A 17,393-nucleotide genomic window follows, 5' to 3' on the forward strand; every position below is an offset into this window, starting at 1 on the left:
GGTCGTACAAGTGCACTTTCGCGCATTAGTGAAGCACAATAGCTCTTATGCCCTGTAAACTAAAAACAATCAGTTGTGAGATTGCAGCCTGCAGGACAACGGAAAAGGGCTAAGCGTCTGCCAGGCACAAATTAAATTCTCGAGTCTACAAATTCCTTTCAGCGATTGATTACTAACAGCTATGCACTGGGCTTGTTTAGTCTCTATTTCAGCAGCCCAACATCAGGTGCGTGTCAGCTGATCAGCTGTGGAGGATGTACGTCTAACTGCTGCTAACTGTATAAGCTGTTCTAAAAATACACCTTACTCATTATTGCAGCGTAGGTTTATATTCAGTGCGTTAATAAAGTTATGATTAGAAATGCTGAGTTATCGAACTGTGCGTACGTTAAGTTTAGTCCTAGTGCAATGGACAAAGTTCCCGAACGAGCACCAGGTGTAACCACAAAGGCGCAAAATGATGCTGACCTGTCTGAATTTCAAGATGATATGTCGTGTGAAAAACGTGCCCGTTGCTTTATTAATCAGATCCTACAGAAATCGGAAACTGAGTAAGTGCATGTTGTTTTTCTTGTATAATTTAAACTACGAAAGGCTAACAGGAATGCAATAATCACGTATTTAAAAACGTTAAAGCAGTCTTGTAAATCAATAAATGTACATGTTAGCAACGCAACACTTATATATAAAGAGTCTTTTTTGTTCACCTAACAGCAGCAGTTTTGATTGCTGACACTCATTTACAACTTTTTTACAACCGACAGCAAAATAAAAAACTCCGCAGCCAAGCTAAAGTAATTAAATGCATATACCCACAAGCGCAATAGGTCGCGCTTAATAGTCATACGTCACCAACAGCAGCCCGGAATCGAGGTGACGATAACAAACAAAAAAGAGGACTGTTACGTCACTCGTATACTGCATGGTGACTTCAAACCCACTTGATGAATCACTTGAAGCTTCATGGCGAAATACAGCCGTTAGGTGGCATCTGTTGTGGGTGTTTGCATTAGGATAGTGTATGTGGCATTCTAGAATTAGATTTCGAACCACCCACGTGTGACGTGATAATATGTAGTTCATTAGTGCTTGGAAGTTGTTGGCGTAACGCTTTAAAATAACTGCATTTCTTGGGTCTTTTAACCACATTTAAAGAAAAATAGTTGTTGCACAGGCGGAATTGTTAAAACACATAGGCTTGTTTTTGCAGCAAAATGGCTGAGTACCTTATCAGTGGTGAAACAAGTTATGTTCCTGAAGATGGTTTAACTGCAGGGCAGTTGTTGAACAACGGGGACGGATTTACATACAAGTAAGATTTTTGGTTGTGTTTTTCATCTTTAAACAGATTGTTAAAGGTTGGAATATTGTTCTTTACATGTATTATGAGTACAGGTGCGATGTGTAATATGTCTATATGCACTACTTGACTACTATGTGTAAGTCTGTATGTATAGAAAACTTTCAAAACTGTTTTTTTCATTCAGTGACTTCTTAATTCTTCCTGGGTTCATTGATTTCCTTCCTGATCAAGTGGTAAGAAAATATATAACTTATTTGTACAAGCCTCCAGCTTTATTTTTGCCATGTAGGCTATGTAGTCAAGTAGTCCTGATGCAAGAATACTAATTCCTCTTTTAGTCTTTGCCTTAATTAATGGCCAGCTTCGCTAAAAATAGAGTGGTTTGAACTATACTATAGTATTCTTACTTGACCCCAAACCGAAAGAATTTGGTGAGATTGTTGTAATTGTGACATTTGTTCAGGATTTGACATCTGCCTTGACAAAGAAAATTTCACTAAAAACTCCACTTATATCATCACCCATGGATACTGTCACGGAATCGGACATGGCAATAGGCATGGCAGTAAGTATATGTTGTGTATATGACTGGAATGCAATGTAGAGTTTGCCAAGTGTTGTGGCATGACACACTTGCCCTACTACATAGACTTCGAGTTATTAGAGCTTTTGATCAAATACTTTTTGAGTTAATAAATTTTATTTCTGTGACAAACTTAACTTTTCAGGTGTTGTTCTGTAAAAAAATGAATTAGTGTATCACACAAGCAAATTAGGTTCTGAAAACAACAGAATTAACACAACATAATATCTCTAAACAAACGTCGTTGATTTTTGGGTGTGTCATCATAACGCTTTGTTAAGGACGAGTGCATCTCTAGTTAATAAAAGTTTGGAATCACTGTTGCAATGTGAGGATGTTTTTAGCTGATGGGAGGCATCGGAATTATTCACCACAACTGCACCCCAGAGTTTCAAGCCACTGAAGTCAGAAGAGTAAAAGTGAGTTTATTATTTTGGATAAAAATTTGGTTTTAGATAACAAAAAAACAGCAGGAATATTGTTTTGATTGATTTTTTTACAGAAATATGAGCAGGGCTTCATCCAAAACCCAATTACTTTGAGTCCGAAGGCAACTGTTAGAGATGTAATTGAGGTAAAAGCTTATGTTCGGGGTACAGATTAACGGAAGTCTGACTATGTATATGCACAAAGTAATGACTTCACTATAATGAGAATTATAATAACCAGAGACCTTTTATAGGCCAGTGGTTGCTTGACAACAGTTTTCCAATACAAAATTTTGGGAGAAGGCATTTGTATAATTCTTATTTACAGGTAAAAACCAAATTTGGGTTTTCTGGAGTGCCTATTACTGATGATGGAACTCCAACTGGAAAACTCGTAGGTCTTGTCTCATCGCGCGATTTCGATTTTCTCAAGCCTGAAAGTTCCAACACTGTTGTGGCCGAAGTAAGACTTTGTGTATATGACTTTTGAGTACCATGTGTGTTTGCTGCTTAATGAAATCAGCAGCTGAACATAGTCTGTTACCTGTCAGTTGCTGTCAACACCATGTGTTGTAAATTGCCTTGGCAAGTAGTTTTTAATCCAATCTGCAATTGACACCGGTATTAATATTCATAAGGTAATGACACCAAGGGACCGATTGATTACTGCAGATACTTCAGTCACCCTACAAGAAGCTAACCACATACTGGCACAGAGCAAAAAAGGTATACTTAAACTCACTAGTGTTATGTTTGTTAAAATTAGGTCTAGGTAACTTTGGAATAGCCTGGAATACCCCAATTTTTTGTCAAAATCACCACACTGATAATGGTTTGGATAAACTATATATGCTTATTGGTACAGCATTAGGAAAAGTAAGTTTGTGACTCTAAATTGGCATAATTATTGCAATCAGAACAAAGCAGGATTGAATACAATTTGAGCATCACAGACTCTTTCTCTTTTGTAAAGAATGTGTGTTGTTAATTGTATTGGCACCCGCGATTAAATTCCATGTGCCTTTGTCCACAGGCAAGCTACCTATTGTTGATGATGAAAATAGACTTGTGTCCCTTATTGCCCGAACTGACCTCAAAAAGAATCGTGAATTTCCACTTGCATCAAAAGATAACCACAAACAGTTGCTTTGTGCTGCAGCCGTCTCAACCAGAGAAGATGACAAACATAGACTTGAAATGTTGGTTGATGCAGGGGTGGATGCTGTTGTACTTGTGAGTTATACTGCCATTACTACAAACCACACTTGATGAAAAAAAATTGGTTTAAAATAGATACAATTTGCTTAGTACGGTGGTTTTGTAGTAAACATGCTTAGCTGGATTTTGACTTGATTCAAACTTTCGCATCTGTAGAAATAATTCGGTCTTGGGTTTATCAAAATTTCTAATATTTTAGATTAAGAATTATAATATGTGGGATGCCTGATATCAGATAATTTAAATTGTTTCCAACATTAAAAAACTGGCAATGGACCCAATTTGAACCATTTGAAAAGAATCAAAACATAAACATTTAAAATTTTCTGATGCACATTGTGCAGTACTTGAAAAGTACAAATATCACAGTACTTTCAAAAAACATTTGCCATTGTCATCGAAAGAAAAAAACCAGCATCTAACATTCCCACGTCTACTCAAACAAACTTTTCACAATTTTTGTGTTTCATAACAAATTTCTTAATTCTATCAACGTTGTGCTTAGGATTCCTCACAAGGAAATTCCATTTATCAAATAAACATGGTTCGTTACATCAAGCAGAAATATCCCGATCTTCAAGTCATTGGAGGCAATGGTAATAAGCTCAAAGTCTTTCAGTATTAGCATACAGTTTAATCTGTAAGTCAAGCATATGTGAACAGAAGTTGAGTGCTCAATGTTTTAATGCAGGCCTGCCCAACCGTTTTATTGTTGCAGGCCACTTTTACATGAAGAAAGTTATGTTAGCTCGCAATTTTTTTTACTAAAGTGAAATACAAATCAAGTCCCCTGCCAATTAAAAACTTTGTAAAAAAAATTTAAATCAAGGTTGGACAGGCCTGTTTTAATGTGACCAACTTTGTTCAGTTGTAACTGCGTCTCAAGCTAAAAACCTGATCGATGCTGGTGTTGATGGCGTCCGGGTTGGAATGGGAAGTGGATCTATTTGCATCACACAAGAAGGTGATAAGTTTTTATAGCACATACCGTGATAACTAATTTGCATACAAAATTTTAATTTTCATCAAATATAATATATTTAAAAGTATATTGAGTATGAGGCCCCCTGGTGTTATATATTTTGATTATTTTGTGTGACATAAAGCCATGCCACTGTTAATATCTCTGCAGTTGGTGTTAACTAGTTTGGATGCTTGAATGATATATGCTGTAGCAAAGTAAGTGGCATTATCATGATTTAGGCAACTAGGTATAGTAGGCTTGCTAATTTTTTGTCCAGTTGAGCTGTTGCTAACCCAGTTAGGGTAATGTATGTTTATTTAACTATGTATTTGCTTTAACAGGCATTTTTTTTAGTAATCACTCCACTGTTTTGCACAGGCAAAATATTTGGTGTATGAAATTGTTATAGCAGCACTATGTTTCAGAAAAGTTGAAACGCACCTGTTTAGGGGACGCATCTGTATATGGTTCATTCTGTAAGTTGTAGATTGCTTCGTCCATAATGACTTGTTTTGCAATCATGTTGAGCCAACAACTGCTTGTGGCTGTGTGTTATAAGAGTTGCTTGACTTGTGTGTATTGGAGCAATGCACAACAGTTTTCAGTGTATGCTGTCTTGCACTTAACTTGTAGCACTAATTATATCACACTCAAATTTGCAATGGCTTGACAAATGGAAACCGTAAGTCACAAATACATTTGTGACTGGTTTTCAGTATATCCTGTCATTTTCCTAAACCAAAGTTACTTTTGTAAGTCTAAAAACAATGTACCTCACAAATACATTGCATTCAATTTTTTTTATTTCATTTGTATATGTCTAATGTGTACCTTGAGATATGTTGCCTTGTATGGGGTTTTGACCTGTTATACAAGCTGTCATATTGGTTTAAAGATGAAATAACAACACAACAATTTGGGAATGTTTGGTTAACTGCTCAATTTGTGAGTGTGTGTTTGTCCCATTTTGCAATATTAAACTGTGTTTGAATAATAATTAATAATTATGTTTTATGAAGGTCTGCATTTTTTTAAATCAAGACATTTTTACCACCTAAGAATTAGTATTAACCTTCTTTGCTTTCAAACACAAACAGAAAAACCTATACATTCTTTAGGAGATCACACAAAATGTCCTTAAATTTGTTTTTATATTGAATTCACATACTCAAACTACACAATATATTTCAATTTTTGTAGGAGTGGATTGGACAAATAAACAAGATGCAAACATTTGTTCTATTTTTAAATACAATGACATGTTTTGTCATGCTTGCTAGTGCTGTTCACTCATGACCATTAACATCACAATCAGTTGTAGTTGACACGATTGAAAAACTCCAAGATAATTCCAACATGTACAAACACAATAATAATGATGAGTTGACCTTCATAGTTTAATTTGTTTCAATCTAATGTAAATTGTGAAAAATATAGCTAACCCCAAATTAAAGTTTGCAGTTTTCTAATTAACGATTTCATTTGTAACATTTTTAAAAATATGTTGCAAATTAAATATCTAGAAGTTTTTTTTTTGTGCTTTTCATAAGATTTTTCTTGAAACAACTAGGGTTATAAATATAATCACTGACTGTTTGTACAGCCTTTCATTCATAACAATTATTAGTCCACACATTTAAAATTGTTTTGGTGTTACCTTACAAATTTTTTGTGCCTTGCAAATGTTTTTTTTACGATTGCAATAATGTTTATTGCTTAACCAAATTTTTCTTTACATATTTTCCACCAAAAATTTTTTATACCATGACCTTCTTATTTAGTGATGGCTGTTGGGCGACCTCAAGCAACAGCAGTGTACAAAGTAGCGGAATATGCGAGACGATTTAGTGTTCCTGTTATCGCTGATGGAGGAATACAGAATGTGGGACATATTACGAAGGCGCTATCATTGGGTGCATCAACAGGTAAGGAGATTTTCTGGATATCTGAGATTGCATCGCTTAGTTGCACTCAATGGAATGTTAAGATTTCCCAGTGTGTTGGGTGTGTAATATCATGATGTGAATCTAGAATTTTTGTAGGCAGTATGGACTTAACTAGATCTGATGTTTGATCACAAAACTTCTCCCCAAAAGTTACTTCGTGAACTTTATATCCAAAAATAAGTTTAATGTAATTCATTTTTCTGTCACAAGCCTATCATAATTCAGTTATTTGTTGTTGGCAAATTATCTATCTACCTAGAGTTTAAACAGCGGTTTGTATGGGTAACTGAACTCAAGCATAACCGGTAACATAAAAGTTAATCCGTGTTTGTTGCCCTGTAGTAATGATGGGATCACTCCTTGCCGCAACTACGGAATCTCCAGGTGAATATTTCTACTCGGATGGAATTAGGTTAAAGAAGTATCGGGGGATGGGCTCCATCGACGCCATGGAAGCAAATAAATCAAGTCAAAGTCGATACTACAGGTTACAACTGAAAATGCTTGACGTGCTTCGGCAGCAACTTCTTTCTATATCTAATTATTGCAGTGAGAAGGACAAGGTGCGGGTTGCGCAGGGTGTAGCTGGTGCAGTACAAGACAAGGGTTCAGTGCACACCTTTATCCCATACCTGATTGCTGGAATTCAACACGGATGTCAGGATATCGGCAGCAGAAGTTTATCGCAATTGAGGTGAGTTAGATGCTGTCCACTCAAGGGGTTGCAAGATTTAATTTAGGGTACACAAAACAAAATTGGCTGTTGTAATTGGACAATTATTGTTAATACCATTGGCATTTAGCTACATATGTTGTATAGAAGAGTTGCACAGAAATTTTTGTTTTAAATGGGAGTGCAGATTACTGGTAGGAGTTTTACCACAATATATTGTAAAAATTGTGAATAGAAACACTCCATTGTGGCATTCCTTGTTAATTCTGATGATCTTATATCATGTTACTTGAAAGTGTAATTTTTAATGCACGAATTTCTATGGGTCATACAAATCTAAATGTTTTTTAATAATAAAATTTTTTTATAGATCAATGATGTACAGCGGAGAATTAAAGTTTGAGAGGCGAACAATGTCAGCACAGATTGAAGGAGGAGTCCACGGTCTTCATTCGTGAGTATTTGGCTTGGTTCTTATTGCTTTGCTTGCTGTATGACACCTGCACTTTACGTTAAAGCACCATTCTCAACGCATTTGCAGCTAAGTGCGAGATTGGATTGATACAAAACTGATTTATTTCTTGCTTGGTGTCCCATAATAACAATGCAATGGATTTTAGTGCCTAATAGTTTGAATAACAGATTTTATTAGGGACAAAACATATTGCAGTATTATCTTGTTCCATATTTATAATAAGGAAAGCCGTAACATAAATTGGTTGTGAAACTTTGCACTTTTCACAAAAACTTACAACTGGTGTTTTTGCATGCCTCGCAAAGCAGTGTGTTTCCATGTAAGTATGCGGCATGTTTCTCTCTGTCGTTCTTGTGCATTTGATCTGAAAATCTGTAGGTTGCTTTGCAGCACAATATAGTTTGTTTTGTGAAAAAAAACCTGTTATGTGTTTCTGTCATATTATTTTGACATTCGTGAATATTGCTGGTGATCTGTAGTTCACAATTAAGAAACCCGCGCCCTGGAATCACATCTTTCACCCCCTCTGTTATGGCTCAGAATACCACAGTTTGTTTGTAAACAACACCGTGATAAACATACACAACGCATAAGTGTACATGTTATGGCATATGGTGGAGATCCCCTGCGTATATGTCAAGTTCGTTGTAAGTGATGAGCGCACCAGTGTAGCTTGACCACAATATACCCCGCAAAACCGCAGAGCTCCCGCTCAGTCGGTAGATCGTTGGGCCTAGTAAAGCTTAGGGTCGGGAGTTCAAATCTCACCGGAAGCCTGATGTCGCTTTGACATTTCGGGAAAAGTAGCTGATCCGGCTTGGCTGCGATGCCAGTGAACCTTGTAAACATATACAAACAGCATCAGCACTTACGCTTAGCTTGAATAAACGTTTGCGATAGTTTCAGTGATCTTACTTTATGTCCAACAATGGGTCAAATAACAGTTATTATTACCATTTTGTGTGGCATGTTTTCATATTTATGTGCTCCTGCATTTTGTGACGTGTTCACACATCATGATTAGTAAGTTATCCACTCAAGTTTGAATCTTCACAATGTATATTTGCAGCTATGAAAAACCCCACTGACAAGGACTTTAACACTTCAGCCTCCAACCGTCCGCACTGATCTCCATCTTGCTGCTGTTTGCACAGAAATCACTGCCCGAGCAAAACGTCCACTATGTTGTCTGTGTGCTCACTTTCTACGTTTTTGCGCAAAATAAATCAGTCTCTGTACACAGTTGTTTATTTTCACGCAACGGAGAAATGTAAAACCAATTTTAAGGCTTTTCGGCGATCCTCTCCCAATCTCTCGTATGATTGGCCGGGAAGTTGCTTCTCGCTTTCAAGGGGTTCAGCTTTTCAAGCGAAGGAGGCGATTTTGCTCCAACAGGAAGCGGTGCTTTGTGGGCAGTTGGTGTGTACAACTTATCTATCGGATCTGGCAGTTATACATAGCAGTATTAACAAAAAAAATGAGCTTAGTTTTTCTTTAGCAGTAGTTGTGCGTTGGATTTTAAAACTGTACTCCGCTAGCGTTAACAGTTAACGTAACTTTTTGTTCATTTCCCTACCACATTAGATAGTGAAACCTACTTTGCTAGGATTTCGCTTTTTATGATTGAATGGGCTCTTTTATTGTTTTACACAATTCTAGTCTTTGTTAGAAAAAAAACTACATAAAAATCGAAAAATTACCAACGCCAGGTGGAAAGTGGAGGCCGTATGTTGTCTCAAATCGATTCCATGCCCCCACTTGTACAGGTTCAATTTCTGAAATATCTGGGAACGAAAGATCGACCTTCACCCTTTCTATTCTGAAATATAAAAAAACATCTTTTTCATCGATTACATTTATGGAAAGATAAGTTTCCAGGGTTAAAATCCGTTAACTTTCATTTGAGAAAAATATATTTCGCTCAAAAGCATCGTCAGTGTCTTATTCAAATAATAACTGGGCGAGAATAGGAAGCGATTCACGGAATTGGTTGAAAGGTTTTTCATCAACTGCAAAACAGAAATTTAAAAACCACAATTTACTCACGGTTGATTTGGGTCTGTTGGGTGGAGTCTTCCCACTTGGCAAACATATAACCCGTTAACACTCTTCCCAGTCCTGGGCGCTCTGTAAATAAAAATAATTGTTTATTGAAACCGGAAATTATTCTTTTAACACAAAAAAATGTAACAGGATTGTCTTGGGCGAATTGGAACATTTCGACATTTAATGTTCGATAATTGCGAGATTTTATCAAATGGGCTACAACTCGCTTAAATTTAGCAATCGCCATATACATTTTATAAGCCTGAAGGTACTCGAGGATCAACTAAACTGACGCAGGATTGAACAGGGAGCTTTTGACTGAAATAATTCACAAAGGCAAAAAAATCTAAATATATTGAACTTACAACACAATAAGTAGAAGTGTGAATGGCGAAGTTAAATGCCACTAAATTTACGAAAATTTACTGGAAATTTTTCACTGTTTTTGTTCATTTCCTTTTAAACCAGTTACATTTCTTGACTGACATGAAAGTTCCAGAAAAATGTTGCGTACTAAAACATTAACATACCTAACTTTGCCCACTTGACCAATAGTTAACTGGGGGTGATGATTTGTAAATTCGCGTAACTTTATTGCATCAGCGATTCCAGCCATTCTAAAGCTTTGCCTAGGTTTATGAAAAAATACAACTTTCCAGAAACACAACTATCACTGCATAAAATTTTAATACAATAAATATCACAATATATGCATATATTGAAATGTAACCAATACATTTCCATCTACACATAATGGTGTGTTACATAAAATGCAAGGTTTGTTTGCGCAATAGCCTTAGCTCCTGTTACTGCCATTAAAGGACTATTTGCAACTGCCGACTGATTTTGCTAATCGTTTGAATTTTTTTCGGTAATTACAAGGCATCACGACAACATTCGCAAAATTTCACAACTGGAAGTTTAACAATTACAGCAGATGGAAACAATACACCAGCGCGTGCCTATCAGCTAAAAATCCTATTGTGTCCTCGCCTTTAAAGAAATATTATCTGTTGTGACGTAAACAGAGGAAGGTGAGAAGATAGGTCACGCCACGAAACAAAAAACCTTTCTGATATAACCACAATTTGTACCTATCGGTAATTTAAACACGAAGTGCATTTGGATGTTATGCAAGTTTATATACACGCTGTCGCTGTACAATATATGAAGTGGATAACCAGGTAACTACCAGTTTTGCGATTGTCAATTTGCAGATACCAAAAAAATTCAAAAGAAACCCAGAGGCTGCTTATTAAATACTGGAACTAAAATTCCAAAACAAAGCACCGCAAAACGTAATTTAGGGCAAGCAACTTATACTTCACGTCAGTTACCAACTCTCGGAAGCTGGACGAAAATTATGACGCCCACACACCAAACTGCTGATCTTTTTTAGACGAATTTGCTTGCTTGCACAGTAAAGGGGGAAGCATTGGGCCAGTGGTGAGTTGTTGCATGATTTGCACAATTTGCCAATTGCTATACTCTGGAACTTGCGCACTGTTTCCGAAAATTTCCTCATGCAATTTTCGATACAACGTCGGTTCTCTGGTAATTAATCGCTTAGGAATGTCAGGAAAGTTACCAGTTTATCATTCTAGTAACGCTGCCTGTTACAAGTTGACGTACGTTACAAATTACTTGCGATCCACAATGGTCGAAACGCGTTTAAATCGTAATATAGCTCAATTTCAAAAATGTAAATTTTGGATTTTACTGAAAACTTACTTACTTGACTCGGCTAAATTTTTTTAGCAATAAATTAACTTCAAAGGTTGATACACATCTTATTTAAATGGCAGTAATACAAACAGTCACTATAGATACCACCATAGCGGTATTAGTGACCACTAGGTGGTGATCACTAAGTTGATGCACTGACAAAATTTTATTCTTCAACAACATTACCTTTCTCCAAAACTTAATCACTGATAAAAACTCTGGTCCAGTTCTTCTACTCAGCAATGTTAAAGATTCAAATCCCATGTCACCAAACAAGCTCATGATCTCATCTGGTTTATTTTCTTTTATTACAACCAGATAAAACATTCCTCTAGAAAAAAACAGATTTTATTAAAACAAAACAAACTGAAAAAGACAAAATCCTAATCCTCGGACCCTTAAGGGTTTTTAAAGGCAATTTAAAGGTATTTCTTGAACTTTGTTAATTGTTATGTTTCACCCATGTTTTGTGTGAGGAAATATATAAGGACATAAAAAGACATCACAGGTCATAAGAATGAATTTCGTAAGAGGTCTAAATGATATTTTTTTTTATTTAAATAATGTTTAATTTTATAGGGTTTTTGCATTCTAAAAGATTTTTGAGAAGCATAGCAAAAGAAAACCCTAAAAAGTCTTGTGCTTAAAGAGAGCAACTGAGATGCCGTACATCTCATGGCAACCACAGTCCCATAAACTAAACCTCCCTAAAAAAATTACCTTGCAGAAAGAATTGTAGAAACTTGTGGAAACAATCTGTCCATAACTTCCCGACCACTCAAGCCACCAGCCCATGTCCAAGCTATGCCAGGGCTCAGAAGTTCCTCAGATGTTGTCACAACGTAAGGGGGGTTAAATATTAAAACATCAACACATTGTTTTAATTTTGTCTGGAGACCATGAACCTGACAAAATACAATATGTTACCTGCAGGTCTGCTGCTTCCCTAAATTTGATATAGGTATAAATTATCTGTACAGTACAGGCACTAAATTTCTGCAATACGCCATGCTTGTCTCAGCTTTTTAACTTCTGCAATTACTGGTGCATGATTTTGATATTTTGAGACATACGATACGGAGTTGCTACAGGGCAACCACCCTTACCAAATCTGTGCAAATAAGGTCAATGTCAGTTGAATTGGCCTTCCCAGTTTGTTTTGTGCAGGTTAATGCTTGGATATTCCGATCTGTGCACCTAAAGTTTTAGTTTTACGAAAATAAAAAATACCCTTGGCTTTCAATATTTTTTCTTAATTAATTCTATCACAAACATCATTGATAAATATTTAAAACAATTGTATATTCAAATTTACAAATTTCTGCACTTTTGGCAATAACTAAACATAGATTTTGTACCAGAAATGTATAATATGCCTGGCAACAACAGCAGAAAAAAATAAACATACAATCAAAGTAACTTCAACAACATTTCTATAATTAACATGCAAATTGTCTTACAGATGTAATGCTTTGTTTTCAAGGAGTTTTGCTAGAAATGAAGTCACAATGCCAGATCCACACCCAACTTCTAGGGTTATTACAGGTCTGTAAAAAAAAAGTTGTAGTGTTGTTGCCTTACTCAGTAATTTCAAATTTTATACTTCAATTGCTTTAGAGTGGTTTGGTCTTTCTCCAATGCATCAAGCAACAAAAAGGTATCCTCTGCAGGTTCATAAACATCCTGATAATTATTCACATGATCATACATAGGGGTGGGATAATTCATATTTTTAAGGATATGTAACCTATTATTTTTCTGCAAATAAACAATAAATTTACAATAATTTTCTGCAAATAAACAATAAATCATCTTAAATGTGAAGCCAGCAAACCTAATTATCTTAAACTGGTTATAAAATCTGGTATGCTAGATTTCTTCATTTCAGTGATAAAAGTGCAACATTTTTGAATATTTCTATGTAGTCCACTCCTTTGCCTTTGGTTTTCCATGTTTTTTGAAGGCATTTATTTGTCGTTTCTTTTTCTTGACAGAAACACTAGTAATTATTGTCATAATCAGCATTTTTAATTCCACAGTTTTATGCAATTTTTCAAATCTTCACATTAACTCAACAACGTCTCAGGTAAAGATTTGATGAAATCTTCTTGAACATCTTCCTTACAAACTCTTCTGGTAACAGCAACATATGCATCAACACAAAACTATATTCTCCAGCCATCAGAACATAAAGTTGTCACACAAACCAACTTCTACTTCTTGATAGTCTGTCAGTCGTTTTATATCTTCATCCTAAAGAAGAATAATATTAAAGTTACAATAAACAAACTCATTTCAACCAATACCTGTTGAATGATTGTGTTTGGAAGTTTCCGCAAAAAGTTAATCTTTCGTGATTTAAGTTGACTGCCAAAATGCTCAATCAAGGCATTTTTAAACTTAAACATTGTTGTTTTACTTTTTCTGTCAATTGTCATTTCTGTGAAGTTTAAGTCAACATCTGATACAATTCTAACTTTTAAAACCAGTTTTTCTGAAAATAAAAACCTGAGTAGTAATTATATATTTGTGGTCGTGATAATAGCAAACTTGAGTACCTGGGTGAACAGGCAGACCACAAGGTGAATAATTGCTTTTTCCAACTAAAGTTATCGAGGGTGGTTGATACCAAAACCAATCTTCAACGTTTGTGGTACTATTGTCATTTGCGTACATATCTGAGGTCATTTAACATTGAATAGTCACAAAGGTAGATTTTTATATAATTTACTTCAAAAATAAACAATGTTACATTTAAATCAAAAATACAATTTTTGTATATATGCAGGCTTGCTGACTTTTTACACACCTGCCTTATTGCTTGTGTGTGGCTTACTTTGACCAGGCTCCAATGGCAAGCTATGAACAAATACAGGATTGGCCAAATAATTAGGAACAAATGAAATGTCATCTGGTTTTGAATTTTCTCTTCCAGTGGCTGCATCTGATTGTTTATCTAAAATTTACAACGCACTAAAGTTTCATTTATACATTATTACCAGGTCGTCCTCACCATTGGCAAGTAACTTAATCACAGATTCACAGCTTGCTAAATCAACTGGAGTTTCATTCTTATGATTTGTGGCAGTTTTGTTCCCTCCACTTTCACATAAAAGTTTGCATATTCCAACATGCTGTCTTTTTGCTGCCCAATGCAGAGCGGTCCTATAAATAAAGTTATATAAAAAAAATTAACATATCACACCATTATTGCACCAATAATTCAAGTGTGCTCATGCACTTTTGTGGAAAGCACAAATAGGTTTTGCCAACATATTTACAGTAAGTTACATACCAACCGTTCATTCCATTAGCAGAGTTGACATTAACTCCGCATTTGAGAAAAAACTTAACTGCTTCTTCATTTCCTTCACAACAGGCTTGTCTCAGCTTTTCCTCCTGTATAGTCATAGATTCCATGTAAACAAAAAGGGACAGGTTGGTCAAAGAATCTGAATATTGATAGAAATTAGCTAATCCTACTCCTACATGCAATGTGCCAACCTTAAGTTCAACAGCGGCACCTGAAATCGTGCTTTGTCGTTAGGATTCAAGCACGAAAATGGTAAATAAAAATTAGCGATTCAGCGCACGAAAAGGAAATACAAACCTATATTTGTAATAAAATGAGTGTTTTTACGACCTTTGTGATAATTATTATTGTCTTTAAATTATTCAGATTGTCCGAATATTGAATGAAGGTATTCCGCTTAGCTCGAAACGTAATCTTTCCGTGTTGACATTTCTCTAGGAAAGTAAAATCACGTGTCACGAAGTGTTTGCAAACTAGTGGTGATTTCCCTAATTGCAAACAAAACGCAAAACTTTGCTTTCCAGGTGAAACTTGCATATATGTCGGTAAAAACATTATTCAGAAATATTTTTAGATTTCAAATGTGCTAACTGTTTTCATAATAATGAGACATGGAAAAAATACCTCACCAGATTCAATGTTGCCACAATAGAAATTACCCAGCGTTTTGGCGGGAATGCGTACCAAGCAACATAACAACATTTTACTTGCAGACTTTTATTTGTTGTGTTGTTGTATTGTGTCGGGCCAATTTACGCCATGTTAAAACAAAAAGTGGCTTACATTTGCGATGAACCTTTTCTTGCGAAGAGCGATCGCTTCATACCGACAGAAAACAGAAATACCATGGTACATAGCCTCATTTCTGCCTGTTGTTTGACAGAAAAGATGATTGTACTAAAACCTCGCAAGGCAGATTTGTTTGATCTCCAATTGTTTCATGGTTCAGGGTATTTGGAAAAACTTCAGTCTACTAATTATAGCAGTTCTGATGATGAAGAAGAAGGCAGCCAGAAGCTGCAATATGGGCTAGGATATGACTGCCCTATGTGTGATGGAATTTTGGAATATTGTAAAGTGGTAGCAGGGGGGAGTATCATGGCGGCTGATTTGTTGTGCAAAAACCGTTGTCAAGTGGCTTTACACTGGTCGGGAGGCTGGCATCATGCTAAACGAAATGAGGCCTCTGGTTACTGCTATGTTAATGACTGTGTTCTTGGTATCTTACAACTGCGAAAACATTTTAACAAAGTTTTGTACATTGATTTAGACCTGCATCATGGTGATGGTGTTCAAGAAGCATTCTATGCAACAAACAAAGTTTTAACATACTCTGTACACAAGTATGAACCTGGCTTTTTTCCTGGTTCTGGTTCATTGGATGATATTGGACATGGAAGGGGTACATACTACACAATTAATGTTCCACTTCTAGATGGTATTCATGATAAATCCTTTGTTTCCATCAACAAGGAATTGTTAACAATGGTTAATAAGTACTTTCAACCAGATGCAGTTGTCTGCCAAGTTGGTGCTGATGGTTTAAGTGGGGACCCAATGCAATCATTCTGTCTTACATCGGAAGGACTCCGTTTGTGTGTGGACCATATTTTAGAGTGGAATTTGCCTACATTATTTCTTGGGGGTGGGGGATATAATGAACCAAATGTGGCCAAGTGTTGGTGCACAATTACTGCTAGTATTTTGAATCTGCCACTTCCAACTGAAATACCAGAACATGACTTTTTTCCAATGTATGGGCCAGATTTTATGTTTAACATCGATGAAAGTAACAAGAAAGATTCTAACTCAACTCAGTATTTGTCATCAATAACAAACAAAATTAAGAGCAACATCACAAAAATTGTTTAAAAAAGATGTATACACACATACACCCTTTTAAATTTATCACTGTGGTGAAACATTTGTCCAATCATGGTTTTTTAAACATAAAACAAATCTTTTTATTTGGTTTTTATGAAATTTTATCTTGGTGATAGTTTTTGTTCAAAGAATTGCCATAAGTTATATTAAATGGCAATGTTTTTTTAATGATTGTGAAAAATATTTATGAATAAATTTGACGAAAAGAAAAGCATAATTAGAATATGTCTCAGCTATTTTTAATTTACGATGTTCAAAAGTTCATTTTCCAATTTAAAAAACACCGGGCTACATATATCTTGTTTGAGCATGCCAAACAGACACAAGTGTATGGAACGAATTTTGTGTCCTTGGCATATTTGACCAATTTAATTAAATTTGCCCACCCGAAAAAATGGAGCAACGGTTTTTCAAAAATTTCGTGTTTTAAGGCCAAACTGAACATATCGTGATTTTTAGAATTTAGCTCAAGATAAAAATTCTGGTGATAAGATAAGATAGGTGTTGCTCGCCGAAAAAGTTTAAAGTTTCACAGGACAATTTCCAAAATGGTATAATCTTTTTACCAACGGTGTATATTTACGTGAACTTTCATTCCTTGAAATTATATTGTGTTTAGTACACAACAAATGTTACTGTGTCAAACAAAACGCAGAGCACAGTAAAAAATCACCTGTGAAGGAAATGTCAGTGTGGTGATGTCGTCAGGTTTCGCACGAATATGTGGTAATTTACGAGAACATACATTTCCTGTCAGGTGGCAAGCGGCATCATTTGCAAACCGCATGTGGTCCTTTATCCAAAAAGGTGAAATACCCCTGGCGTGGGAGAACAA

At 35.7% G+C, this 17,393-nt stretch overlaps 3 protein-coding genes across 7 annotated transcripts; 2 read left to right on the plus strand and 1 right to left on the minus strand.

The window, feature by feature from the left end:
• The first annotated feature begins 332 nt into the window (after nt 1-332).
• LOC145909114 (inosine-5'-monophosphate dehydrogenase 1-like) lies at nt 333-8,828 on the plus strand. 2 transcript variants are annotated; one of them, XM_082996421.1, is made up of 17 exons: nt 333-551; nt 1,211-1,312; nt 1,488-1,536; nt 1,767-1,868; nt 2,231-2,305; nt 2,389-2,460; nt 2,643-2,777; nt 2,953-3,040; nt 3,348-3,547; nt 4,038-4,128; nt 4,401-4,496; nt 4,922-4,972; nt 6,278-6,421; nt 6,785-6,929; nt 6,993-7,136; nt 7,486-7,569; nt 8,660-8,828. In XM_082996421.1, the coding sequence occupies exons 1-17, from the start codon at nt 352-354 to the stop codon at nt 8,676-8,678; spliced, it is 1,797 nt and encodes a 598-aa protein (XP_082852547.1). In that variant the 5' UTR covers nt 333-351; the 3' UTR covers nt 8,679-8,828. The 2 variants fall into 2 exon arrangements, with proteins under 2 accessions (XP_082852547.1, XP_082852549.1); XM_082996423.1 differs by lacking the exon at nt 4,922-4,972 and having other exon boundaries at nt 336-551.
• A 462-nt stretch (nt 8,829-9,290) lies between these two features.
• On the minus strand, nt 9,291-14,868 carry LOC145909115 (methyltransferase HEMK2-like). Of its 4 annotated transcripts, none has more exons than XM_082996425.1 (7): nt 12,965-13,542; nt 12,822-12,908; nt 12,468-12,558; nt 12,082-12,266; nt 11,548-11,692; nt 9,637-9,717; nt 9,291-9,409 (listed from the first exon to the last, which is right to left on the minus strand). In XM_082996425.1, the coding sequence occupies exons 1-6, from the start codon at nt 13,171-13,173 to the stop codon at nt 9,691-9,693; spliced, it is 744 nt and encodes a 247-aa protein (XP_082852551.1). In that variant the 5' UTR covers nt 13,174-13,542; the 3' UTR covers nt 9,291-9,409; nt 9,637-9,690. The 4 variants fall into 4 exon arrangements, with proteins under 4 accessions (XP_082852551.1, XP_082852552.1, XP_082852550.1 ...); XM_082996424.1 differs by lacking the exons at nt 9,291-9,409; nt 9,637-9,717; nt 11,548-11,692; nt 12,082-12,266; nt 12,468-12,558 and adding exons at nt 13,668-13,855; nt 13,920-14,039; nt 14,171-14,317; nt 14,375-14,526; nt 14,657-14,868 and having other exon boundaries at nt 12,830-12,908; nt 12,965-13,614; XM_082996427.1 differs by lacking the exons at nt 9,291-9,409; nt 9,637-9,717; nt 11,548-11,692; nt 12,082-12,266; nt 12,468-12,558 and adding exons at nt 13,668-13,855; nt 13,920-14,039; nt 14,171-14,317; nt 14,375-14,526; nt 14,716-14,844 and having other exon boundaries at nt 12,830-12,908; nt 12,965-13,614.
• A 456-nt stretch (nt 14,869-15,324) lies between these two features.
• On the plus strand, nt 15,325-16,565 carry LOC145908686 (histone deacetylase 8-like). Its single transcript, XM_082996008.1, has one exon. The coding sequence runs from the start codon at nt 15,434-15,436 to the stop codon at nt 16,544-16,546; it is 1,113 nt and encodes a 370-aa protein (XP_082852134.1). The 5' UTR covers nt 15,325-15,433; the 3' UTR covers nt 16,547-16,565.
• The last annotated feature ends 828 nt before the right edge of the window (nt 16,566-17,393 follow it).

The sequence above is a fragment of the Ascidia mentula genome, chromosome 7 (assembly GCF_947561715.1).
Source record: "Ascidia mentula chromosome 7, kaAscMent1.1, whole genome shotgun sequence".
Taxonomy (NCBI): Eukaryota; Metazoa; Chordata; class Ascidiacea; order Phlebobranchia; family Ascidiidae; genus Ascidia; species Ascidia mentula.